The sequence below is a fragment of the Arachis hypogaea genome, chromosome 17 (assembly GCF_003086295.3).
Source record: "Arachis hypogaea cultivar Tifrunner chromosome 17, arahy.Tifrunner.gnm2.J5K5, whole genome shotgun sequence".
Classification (NCBI taxonomy): Eukaryota; Viridiplantae; Streptophyta; class Magnoliopsida; order Fabales; family Fabaceae; genus Arachis; species Arachis hypogaea.
The window spans coordinates 111942693-111955733 of NC_092052.1; the positions used below are offsets into that span (position 1 = coordinate 111942693).

At 29.4% G+C, this 13041-nt stretch overlaps 1 protein-coding gene across 1 annotated transcript; it reads right to left on the reverse strand.

Moving 5' to 3' along the window:
- Positions 1–5387: 5387 nt before the first annotated feature.
- LOC112766689 (uncharacterized) lies at positions 5388–6712 on the reverse strand. Its single transcript, XM_025812587.3, has one exon. The coding sequence runs from the start codon at positions 6642–6644 to the stop codon at positions 5898–5900; it is 747 nt and encodes a 248-aa protein (XP_025668372.2). The 5' UTR covers positions 6645–6712; the 3' UTR covers positions 5388–5897.
- Between the last annotated feature and the right edge of the window lie 6329 nt (positions 6713–13041).

Consider the following 13041-nt stretch of genomic DNA (forward strand, 5'->3'; position numbering starts at 1 on the left):
CCTAAATACATTTTGGATTATCTCAATACTTCATTCCTAAGATTTTCTCTAAGTTAACTCTGGTTTGTATGGGTACTTGACTACCAAAAATAATCCCCGATTTATTCAGATTGATCATTTGACCTGATGCCTCTGTATACTTATTAAGAATCAAAATGAGATTGTAAATTTTCTCCTCTTTTACTTCTGTAAAAATAATACAATCATTCGCAAACAGAAGATGAGTGATTGGAGGGGCTAAGGTGCGATTTTGAACCCTAAAATTTCCTTTCTTTCTCTTGCTTGCTCCATGAGAATAGTGAACACTTCAGCCGCAATTATAAAAAGATATGGGGATATAGGATTGCCCTGTCTCAGCGCTCTTTCAGGTATAATTTTACTAGTGAGCCTCTTATTCATTCTAACCTTATACGTAGCACTTCTAACACACTTTATTATTAAGAAAATCCACCTCTAGTCAAAACCAAAAGCTATCAATGTAGCCTCCAAAAAATTTCACTCTAATCTATCATAAGCCTTATTCATATCTATCTTAATAGCTAGGCTTTCCAATCCATTCCTACCTTTTTTATTAATACTATGAAAAATCTCTTGAACTATTATAATATTATCCTGGATCAACCTACTCCCTAGAAAGGCACTCTGGATTGGCGAAATAATCTTATCCATGAATCTTCTAAGTCTTAATACTATAATCCTAATTATAATTTTGTATATATAATTACAACAAATAATAGGCCTAAGTTGATTAAGATTTTCTGGTAGTTTCACTTACCTCTTCTGATATAATACTCTCATAAAAAAAGCTCTTAACCACAACACAAACTTTCTTTTTTATTGTGTTTTAGTGACTCTGATAAAAAAGCCTATTTAATCCATCTGGTCCAGGGACTTTGAGGCTACCCATGCTAAAAACAGCTTCCTCAATCTCCTTTTTTTGAAATTTTCTCCATGAGTTGTTCGTTCATTTCTTGAGTAACTCTTTTTGGAATCCTATTTATACAATTTCTGAAATTAAATTTGGCTGAGGATGTAAACAACTTTGTAAAGTACTCCTCCACTATCCTCAACATTCTATTATCTCCTGAGACCCATTGGCCCTCCTTATCTTTTAATCTTTCCACTTTATTCCTATTTCTCTTTTGAACTGTTGTCACATGAAAGAATGTGAATTTTTTGTCTCCCCACTTTAGCCATTTTAGCCTGGATCTCATTCCCCAGTATTTCTCTTCTTGCCTCCATAACTGGCTTATCCTTTCCTTGATTTAACATTTTCGTGCTTGCTGTTTTTCATTTAAATCTGCCTCTTGAAGCTTCTGTAGCTCAGTTTTCAACTTTTTAATCTCTATATTAGCTCTAGCAAAAGTGTTCCTACTCCAATTCCTTAAATTTTTCTTGCAGTTTCTCATCTTCTTCAGCAACCTACCCCATTCGTTATTACTATGCTCATCTTTTTTTCAACTCATCTTAATAATCTCCTCACATTTTTTATGGTCGTTCCAAAATGTTTCAAATTTGAATGACCTATCCACCATATACTTAGGCTGTAACCTCAAAACAATGGGCATATGGTTTGAGCTCACTGCTGGCATAGCTATCAAATTTGCATTCGAAAACTTGTGCCTCCATTTCCAGTTAACAAGAACACTATCTATTCTTTCCTTAATTATTAACCCATTTCGAGGATTGCTAAACCAAGTGAATTTACCTCTTTTTAGATCCATGTGCATGAGAGCATTAGAATCCAAAAAATTCTTGAAATCCACAATCTGTTTCTTCGGCTGCTCATGCATGCCTTCCTTCTCCTCTTAAGCTAAAACAACATTGAAATCTCCTATAAAGAGTTTAGATTCATTCATGTTAAGATTGCTTGTTGTGAGCTCCTCCCATTTCTCCCTCATCTCACCTGGTTTTGGGTTACCGTACATGAAAACGGTTTCCCAATCATTTTTTTTTCTATCTTTAATGTAAGCTTTAATATAATAATTAGACCAAGAGTAAACATCAACATTAATATTTTCATTCCATAGCAAACATAGACCTCCAGACATATCCCGGGATTCTACACAAAAGTATTTATCAAAATGAAGCTTTCTCTTGATTTTACTTACATTACTATCCTTAGCTCTAGTTTTCATGAGAAATACAATGGCGGGTTTTATCTGTTTACGCAGATGTAAAAGCTCCGAAACTGTCGCGGGGGCCACCACTTCTCGACAGTTCCAACTAATGATGCTCATGGCTGAGGGTGGGGCTTGATAAGGCCCGCCTCCTCGGCCATGGATTTGTTTTCTACTTTACCTTCCATAACCCAGTTCCTATCCGCTCCTCCAACGTTCTCTTCCCTATCTCCACCCTTGCCTTCTTCCTTCCTTTGCTTCTTTATATTCACTTCCACTTTAATTTGCTTATCCTCTGACCATTCAGAATTAGTCAGCATTAATACCTCATCTTCATCTCTTTTTCATTTCAGGTTTAGACCGATCTCTATTTTTTGTACTAGTTGTATCTTCCACCCTGTAGCTTCAGATTCTGTCCCTTGTTTTCCATTACCCCATTCTTCTTCACTTGCAATTTGACAAAGTAATCCATTCCTTCCTCAAATATCTGTAATTTAGGATCCTTCTCTTTCATGCTTACCTCATTGATGATCGGTTCCTATACATCCACTTTTCTAATGTCCTTTGCTATAGTTCATTCTCCTGTATCCCTTGTTTTTCCTTTTCCTTTACCTGTATCTATGCCTCCTTTGCCAATCTTATCCCCTTCTCCCTTAGCAAAGTTTTTTAGTATTTTTCTAATCGTTCTTTGTTCCATGCCTCCTGCAGCCTTGTCTTCCTTTTCCAGCACTTTTTAGCTATTAACTTTTTGCTCCACTTGTTGAAGCTTCAGCTTATCTCTTTTTGTCTGCTGACTAGTTTGTTTGACTCTTCTATCTTGTGTTGATTTATTTTTCATACTGGATCTACTATATTAGTTGGCCATATATTCCTAATCAGTCCAGAGTTCCTTTTCAGCCTTTCTTCCTTATTTGCAATGTTTTGGGCCTGTTTAGAGAAGGCCCAATATCCACTTTTCTTTTCCACCTCCTCATTTGGCGTATTTAACCAGATTATATCCCTTATTTCATTATGTTCAGCTTTCAATCCCTAAAAATCAGGAATTTCCTGCAGAGTCCTTACCTGCTCCCCTACCTCGTTCTTCTCGTTCTCTCTCCATATTTGGTTTTCCAAGAAACCTTCCCCCCTTAATTCTTGCTGCATGTTTAGATCAGCTCTGATCACACTTTCTTCTGTTTCTTGTTCTTTTTCACTCTCTCTACCCATGTTTTGATTTGCCGCACTTGTTCTTCTTCATCCCCATTTTCCTTGCTTCTCTGACCTGAGCTTCCTATCTCCATGGCTGATAATGATCGAACTTAGTTTACCCCTAAATCCACTGAATACTTTGGTTTAGTCTGGTCCTAGCAAGTCATAGCCGTTAGATTCTTGCAAGTTTTCCTCTCATGTCCTATTATTCCGCAATTAAAACAATAACATTCAGGCAGCTTTTCATACTTGAAAAAAATTCAAAACAATAGCTGATTCTCTCTATCCATAAAGAAGCCCGTAGGTAAAGGCTTCTTTATGTTAATCCCAACTCTGACTCTTAAGAACGTTCTTCTAAGTATCCCCTCTACCAAAGGATCTTAAGCTTCAGCCAGCACTCCTATCATTTCTCCTATTAACCTTCCAATTTCTTTGTTCATTAATTAAGTGGTATACCATGAATCTGTATCCAGAATTTTATATAGTCATGATTCATTTCAAAGACTAATTCTCCTCCCATCCATAGCCTGTGATTAATTAGATTTTCTCTAACATTCCAAGGTCTATTCTGAAGAATCTGTAGGCCTTTCTTCCTGTCTCTGAAATTGAATAAAATTTTCTTTAGGCCAACATCAGTGACAGCAACTCCTTGTGAATTTTCTCACATTCCTATTAGTGTATTTTTGCATGTTTTAAAGCTGATCTCCTTGTCACTAATTATCTTTCCTATTATGTTCAAACAATCTTTTTTATATCCAAGAGCTTCTGTATTATTGAGCTTGATGACCTTACCTTCTATAGATTCCATTCTACAACTTGTTGACAGCTTGTTACCTTATGCTTATATGCTTCCAGGTGGCACTGTGGATCTTTGAGTATATGCTGAAATGTTGATGAAAAATTCTCTACTGAAGAAGAACCTCGCATTCTAGAAAAAGATACTCTCCTGATGAGAGAAAGTTACTCTCCTGATGAGAGACTCCGTGTATTGTAAATTTAGTTATCTACTATCTTCGTCTAACAAAAAAAAAAAAAAAAAACAAAAGCAAAAACAATTACAAGACTTTTTTTTCCGTGGTTTTTACCAATTATTGTCCGTATTAATGTTTTTGTTGGCCTAGTTCCCAGCCCACACTTTAAGGCTCAATTTTTTGTGCTCAATTTTTTATTTTGCCCTCCGCAATAACATGAGTCATCGCACTTTTATTATTCTCAGCACTAATTAAACAAGCTTCCCTTCATAATCCTTTCCACCAGATGTCACATATCTACTGGTGGGTCACAATTAACCACCATTTCTTGTGCCACCATATAACTCCTCTATATATATAAATAAGAATCTCGTTAGGGAGATAATTGACTATCTGTACAATGTGTACAATAGACTGAGTTACAAAATGAACATTCACATATTATCTATAATAACTATTTGAGTACTAGCGATAATAAACATCTTCCCAAAAGTTTAAACTGATTTTGGGGTTTACCAAAGATCGAATTTAGCGTTCTAATATCATGTCATGATACCACTCATCCCAAAAACTTTAGTTGATGAAAAAAGGTAACACTAATGATTATATCTCTAATACTCCCTAAACCTCTATTGTACACATTGTATAAATATTTCATTGGCTCCTCATATTTTTTCTATAAAAAAAGATAAAATTGATTGAAACTAATAATAATGACAAAACCCACACATACATGACTGAAACTTTTGCAGTATTCATAAAATCCATTTATCTGGTGTACGTATATATGTTAATATAATCTTTAAAGAGAGACAAAATTGATTGAAAATTTGATATTTGAAATAGAATCTTTAAACTTGAAAGGGCGGCTTAGAATCTAAGAGCTACCAGAATGCAGCCTTCAGCCTTCAGGAGCAGCAGAACAGGGTTATTTTAACAGATGGCTTCATTGTGATTCAGCAACTCTAAATGAACTTTTTTCTACTGATATTTCACAAAAAAAAAGAGCATAAAATTAAGCTCACAATTCATTATACTCTACTTAATTTTTACCAAGGAATTTTGTACTATATATGATATAATATGTACACGATTGATTCAGTATGCATGAGTAAATAATTGATCCAAGTATATATATGGTAAATATAAGGTGACATAATTATTGGCATATAAAACTTGAGCACGGGCAAGCTGGTGGTTGGGCAGGGTGAACTGATAATACACAGTAGAGACTAGTCCATAATAATTATATACAAACACAAGTATTCACACAAGACACACATTCCTTTTAGCACCACTATGGATCATCCTCTTGCACTAATTTTCACGTACAAATTAATTATTCTTTAATTTATAGAAGGAAGAACCACGTCCAAGTGCCCAAATAGCCACGCACGTTGAATTGTGGATTTCACTTCACGACTTATACTACTATATATATATATTATATATATGTATTTATTTATGATAGCCTTGAGATATTGTATACCATATACACCACCCCTTTCTACCTGGTTTTTATGTTTATGACTTTATGTACATCATGGTATCATAACATATGGTATAAAGTAACAACTCAGCAAGTGTAGTAGTTGACAGCATTGAATGGAGGTGGCTTTTACATGCACCATGGGGTGTCCCAAACACCAACATCTGCCAAGTTGGCGTTTGGGTAAATTCCAGTGGCAGCCTCTGCAGCAGCAATTACAGGGAAATCAAGGGACATGGCTGCTTCTGTCCAGATTGATTCATCAAACACAGGCAAACAATCATTCACTGATCCCCAGAACGGTCGAAGAACATCCTCCTCCTTATTGTTGGTGGTGTCCAATGGAAGGGAAGAAGACACAATGGATGAAGAATCACTGCTGTATATTGGTGGCCCAACTTGCTGATGAAGAGAGGCCACCATGGACGACGCTGTGTTGAAGCTATTATTACAAGAAGAACTAATAAGTGGTGTTGCTGGTGGTGGAGTAGTAATAATATTATTAATAAGAGGGTGGTTGTGTTGAATTTGGGAGGAATTACTAGAAGAAGAAGAAGAAGAAGAAGAATGGTGATGGTGATGAAGAGGGAGATTGAGCTTAGCATCAGGGCCATAGAGCTTACGAGCAGCAGTATCATAAGCAAGAGCAGCTTCATGAGAGGTCTCAAAGGTACCAAGCCAGAGACGAGCACCACGATTGGGTTCACGGATCTCAGCAACCCATTTGCCCCAAGTTCTCTGCCTAACACCCTTATAGGTGCAGCTCGCATTCTCAGGGCCACCTTTCCCTCTCATACAACCCTTTCTGGAGCTGGCTTGTGCTGGTTTCTTCGCCTGTTTCCTCTCCTCCATTCCCATCATCCCCGATTTCAGCATCTTCTTTTGATGACTTTAATTTGCAGCAGCACATACACACACACAATACTAGGATAGAAGGAAGCGTGTTGGTGGAGAGTACAAGTAAGGGGACTGGTGGTATTTATAGTGGTTCGAATGAGTGAATAGATACATAGATAGATACATGTACCTGAGACGTGGCCCAAGGTGGGGCTATGCTGCTACTTGTCATGATAAACCAGACAGATCGTGTCCATATAACGCCTCACTGTTAATTTCTCCTATACACACTTGGCTTCTGCTTTTGTCTCGCACCAGCTCATGTGGCACTACCAATTTTAATTCTTCTTCTTTTTTAAACGAATATATCAACAAGCTAAATCATCATTATTTTTTGTGCTGGGTGAAATGAATGTAGCATGCATCAAAAAGAGTGAGAAAGGCGGTTGTTTGGATAATCCAGTCTTTATTATTGTTTTGTGTATATTTTTTGTTACTTGCATTGTGTTTTGATGGTTTTGGATAAAACTAAAAGTTAAGAGTCAGTCGTTTAGCTAGCTATATGGTGGGAGGTAGCGGTGTGGTTTAGGAAGAAACGGTTGAAGATAAGTGCGTACAAAAATGAGAAAGGATTTCAAATAATAAAACTGCGCATATGAGAATATGCAGCCTTTATACGTGAGAACAAATAGTCACACATGTTTCGTATGGAGGACTTTAGCATAACTAGCAAAAAGAAAAACTAGATCTATATACTCATACTAATATGGACCAGAGTTAACCTATATTTCACTTTTATACATCATCAATCCTGCTTATTATTACTTGAATTACTTTTTAGCAATTTATTCTTTAATTTATTAAATAATTATAAAAAAATAAAACAATTTAAAGTAACATTCTTGTTATACACTTAAATTTTCTTTTTAGTCAGGTCCAACTAAGTTGATACAAATCCAACAAAAACTAATACTAAACATCTTCTAATTCTCTACTAATGCATATCTCGCCCTCTTTAATATGAATACCTTTCTTTTCCTGTTCTTTATTCTTTTCTTGTGTTTTTTTCTTATTATTTTTTTTATTATTGCTGTTATTACTGTACTTTTTTTTAAGAAGAATATGAGAAGGTGAAATAAAAAAAAAAAGATGAATATAAAAAGAAGTGATAATAATGATAAAGAGGAGGAAGAGTTTCAAATTATGCATAATTTATTAAAAAATAACACCAAAAAAGTTTTAACCGTGACATTGAAGTTTTTTAATTTTGACATTGAAATTTCTTAATCATCACACATGTTTTTGTTAAGAGAGGAAAAAAAAGTTATTCAATTTTGACATTGAAATTTTTTACCCATCATATAGATTTTTGTTAAGAAGGTGAAACAAGAATTATAAAAAGGTGAATTCTACCCAACCCTCTCTAAAATAACATGTAAGTTACCCTTTATGATGTGTCACATTTTAATTGGTCATTACTTAACTATAGTTGGGTTATTTTGTAATTTATTATTTGAGATGGGTAATTGTATAATTTCTTAAAATATTAAAATTCTATCCCATTAATTGAAGCACGTTCTCACGCAATCTCTTTCTACAGTGCATCATTCTTTAACGAGTTGTTGAATTTCCATGGCTTGTAACTTCTTCGATCTTCCCAGTATAGTCAGCACCTACTTCCAGTATAGTCAGCACCGACTTCATTGCTATCTCGTGTCCTCTCACTCAATAGTTTGGTTATTAAATTTTTTTCATTAAAAATAATATATGGAATATATATTCATATGTAAAATATAATATAATATAATAAAATAAATATATTAAGAGTACTTAAAAGTATAATTAAAATCAGGAATATACAAATATAATAATAAAATTTGTACTCTAAACAAGTAAACATATCTTTTATCATACATAAATTATTTAAAAAAAATATAAATTGTTAAAATTAATAACACAAATTTAAAATGATAAAATTCAACTTTCTTACAAATAATTTTTATAGTATTTTTATTCTTTTAATTTTTAATTTATTAATATTTTATTATTTAATTAATGATTAAACAAATTATTTTTATGAGAAATATTTTTTGTATAATTTTAAAGAAGAGACCAATATACCAATTTAAAAATTAATGTAAAAATGATATTTTAAATAAAAAATAGTTAATATTAAAATTTCTAAATACAAAAGCAAATTATATAGATATTTAGGATATAAATATAAAATACATGTTTAAAATAAATAAAGGAGACAAAAATAATTATTTATTTTTCATGAGTACTTCTATTTTATCTGTTTTATTTATTTTATGCATATATTTTATATTTATCTTTTAAATATTTATACAAATTATTTTTATATTTAAAAATTTTAACATTAAATATTTTTTATTTAAAATTTCATTTTTACTTTATTTTTTAAACTACTATATTGATCTCTTCTATAAGATAATACAAAACATAATTTTTTATAAAAATAATTTTGTTTAATCATTAATTAAATAATAAAGTACTAATAAATTGTAAATTAAAAGAATAAAAATATTATAACAAATACAGTAAAAAATTGGATTTTATTATTTTAAATTTGTATTATTAATTTTAATAATATATTTATTTTTTAAATAATTTATGTATGATAAAAAATATGTTTACTTGTTTAGAGTACAAATTTTATTATTATATTTATATATTCATGATTTTAATTATACTTTTAAGTATTTTAAATAGATTTATTTTATTATATTATATTTTAAATATGAATATATATTCCATCTTGTAATTAAATAAATATATATTTTTTTAATAAAAAAATTTAATAACCAAACTAACCATTAATGATGTTACGAGCCATGGGAATTCAACGACCCGTTAAGAAATGATGCACTGTAGAAAGAGATTGCGTGAGAACGTGCTTCAATTAATGGGGTAGAATTTTAATATTTTAAGAAATTATACAATTACCCATCTCAAATAATAAATTACAAAATAACCCAACTATAGTTAAGTAATAACCAATTAAAATGTGACACATCATGAAGGGTAACTTACATGTTATTTTAGAGGAGATTGGGTAGAATTCACTTTATAAAAATGTGAAACCAGAAAAAAAAGGAGAAAGAATGAAAATTTTGAATTATACATAATTTATCTGAAAAATAACACTAAAATTTTTTAGGCGTGACATAAAAATTTTTTAATTTTGACATAAAACTTTTTTTTATGGTGACATTTCCAATTAAATAATGTATTTTTTTATCATTGAACCAGTTGAGTGGTATTAAATTCATATATATAAGAGATTTAGCCATTTCTGTGTCATTTACAACAAATTAATGTATTTTTTATTATTTTAAAACATATTTAAACATATTAATCTTGTCAAGATTTTAAACTTGTAATTTTTTAAAGTTTTTTTTATGTCATTTACTAAAAATTTTTGTATTATTTTTAATTAAATGATCTATTTTGTTATTGCGGAATTGATTGTATGGTACTATAGTGAAGAAGAAGAGGAGTAATGGAAGTTTTGAATTGCACAAGAAGGACATTAATTTTTTCTAACCGTGACGCAGGAAATTTCTTAATGAATCGTTCAACTAATTGTGTGATATTTAACTAAGAAGAAAAAGATGGCATGGTAATGGTGGTAGTGGTGATGATAATGTAGGAAGAGGAGAAAAAAAAATTAATTGATGAGAAAAAAAAGGAGGTGGAGAAGAAAGTGGTAGTGATGATAATGACGATAACGAAAGAGAAATATAAGGAAAAAGAAAGAAAAAAAAATAACAGGAGTATAAGAAAGAGGAAAAAAAAATTGCCTAAAAAAATGTGCATAATATTTTATTATAGATAAATTACATAAATATAAGTATAATACTCAATAAATCTTATGACCAAATACAAATGTATTGAGCACAAAAATTAAAAAAGAGAGAGTTCATATATATATATATATATATATATATATATATATTTTAAATAAATAAAAAATTTTAATTAAAAAAGTATATTTTATAGATCATTAAGTATTAGCTAATTAGTGTATTATAATTTATTAATGATTATATCTTATCATGTGAGTATAAATTAAAATTGATTCTCAACAAATTTTAGATAAAATATTTGAGTTCTTATTAAATTTTTATTATTTTGGAATTCTACTCACAATTTGATATATGCACTTGTACTCTTAAATTATGGTTTTTTATTATTTTTGTTTGTTAAACAATGAAGATTAACTTTTATAAAAAAAAACTGATATTATACTTATAAAAAATCTTGATAAAATTATACAAATTTTAAAATATTATTTAAAATTGTCAAATTATCTCTCTTGTTCTAACTTAACTCAAAATTAGAATATCCTATTTTGAGTCTCTAATATTTATTTGTTCTTTGAATTTCAGTGTCACTTCGTTTTCATCTACAATGCTGGCAGGAAATCTTTAAAGCATGTGGTATCTTTCACTTCTACTAATGGATACTAAAGTTGGACAATGAAGAACAACTTCTAACTCTCGGTAAAAAACGTGTCTTTGGAGTGTTATTTCTTCTAAATTTAAAATTATCTATTACTTACTCCAACAAGATTACGATCAACACTTGAAAGTTCATACAAAACTCTAAAGATAAAAACATATAAAAAATATAAATAATATTTTTAAATGATAAAACTGAACACATAAAATAATACAACCTTTTCAGACGTGGAAGAACAGTTTTAATGTTTCATGTGGAGGACTTTAAAATAAATAATTAAACGAAAAACTAAATCCTGTCCATTCAAATGTATACGTAAAATAGTTTATTTATATTTTATTTTTACACATTATCTATCTTTCTTATTACTGCTACTTGAATTACTTTTTACTAACTTACTTTTTAATTAATTCAATATTTATAAAAATTTAAAATTAACTAAAATAATAAATTATTTATAGGCTTAAGTATAATGATAAAAGTCTATATATTATTTTTTTAAAATAATAGAAATTTTTAACTAAAAAAATATTTTTTATAATTTATTAATCACTGGCTAATTAGTATCTTATGGTTTATTAACGAGTGAATCTTATCATTTGAGTATATATATATATATAAATTGATTCTCATCAAATTTTATATTAGATATTTTAATTTTTAATCATTTTTGTTACATTAAGAGTTTCTGATTATTACTTTTGCCAAACAGTTTAATTTCATCACTTACAATAAAATATTTAATATGCATACAAAAAAATTCTTAATAAATTTAATTATATGATAATTAAATTTTTAATAAATATTATTATAAAAAATATTAGTCTGTTATTCACAGAATATTTCAAAAATTTTTAAAATAATAAAAATTTATTGAAAATCAAAGTACCAAAATATAATCTTTTTAAAAAAAATTAATTTTGGATATTTACTGCCTATCAATATGAGAATTGCTTGTGCTATTTTTGATAATTTTTTTTTAAATTCTGTTCCTAATTTAATATGAGAATTGCTTGTACTATTTTTGATAATTTTTTTTAAATTCTGTTCCTAATTTAATATATGCACTTGTGTTCTTAGCTTATGACTTATTATTATTTTTTTATTGAATGTTAAAGATTTTTTTTAAGAAAAAATAAAATTTATATTATACCTATAAAAAATTAATTTCAGTTAATAAGTTATCTAAATGTTAACAAATTATTTAAAATTATCAAATCATACCCTCTCAGTCTTTAGTTATTTTACACTTAATCTTTACACTTGTCACATGATTCTCACCAACAATGATTATAAAGATTACTTAAACCTACGGTGTTATTTATTTTTACTATCCAATATTGAAGTTGGTCAAATACGAACAACTTTTAAATCCCAATAAAAAAACTGTGCATGTAAATAAGATGAACTGAAAATTAAAACTGGAAGTTATCATCAACACCCATAAATTTTGAAAAAGAAACTCAACCACAACTGCAACATTTTAAAATCAAGAAATCAATAATTTTTTTTGGTAACTTCATTGTTACTACTTTTAATACCACCAAAAAATTAAAAAATTTATAGAGCACGTGTGAAGAGTATTTAAATAATTTTAAATAAAAATAAAATTTACTCAAAATATTATAATTTTAAATTAATTTAAAAAAGTACTCAATCATATTAAATAGATACCTCAGACATAATAAACAAAAAAATTAAATTTTATTTGAGATAATACATATTTGATATGAGTGTGTTGCTAAATCGCATCTATTTTTAGTGTTTTACTCAAGTCTTATAATTTACAGGTAATAAATTTATTTTTATGAATTAGATATAAAGTTTAATTTTTATGCTATAAAACTTTTACATAATGATCCAATTATATGTAAGGGTGAAAATGAACGAGTAAAATTTTGATTTAGAAGAATTTAACTCATGTTGTAAATATATAGCTAAAATCTAGGTT

Excerpts from the sequence above, each read along its gene's own strand:
- LOC112766689 (XM_025812587.3), bottom strand. The coding sequence starts at position 6,644 with ATGCTGAAATCGGGGATGATGGGAATGGAGGAGAGGAAACAGGCGAAG.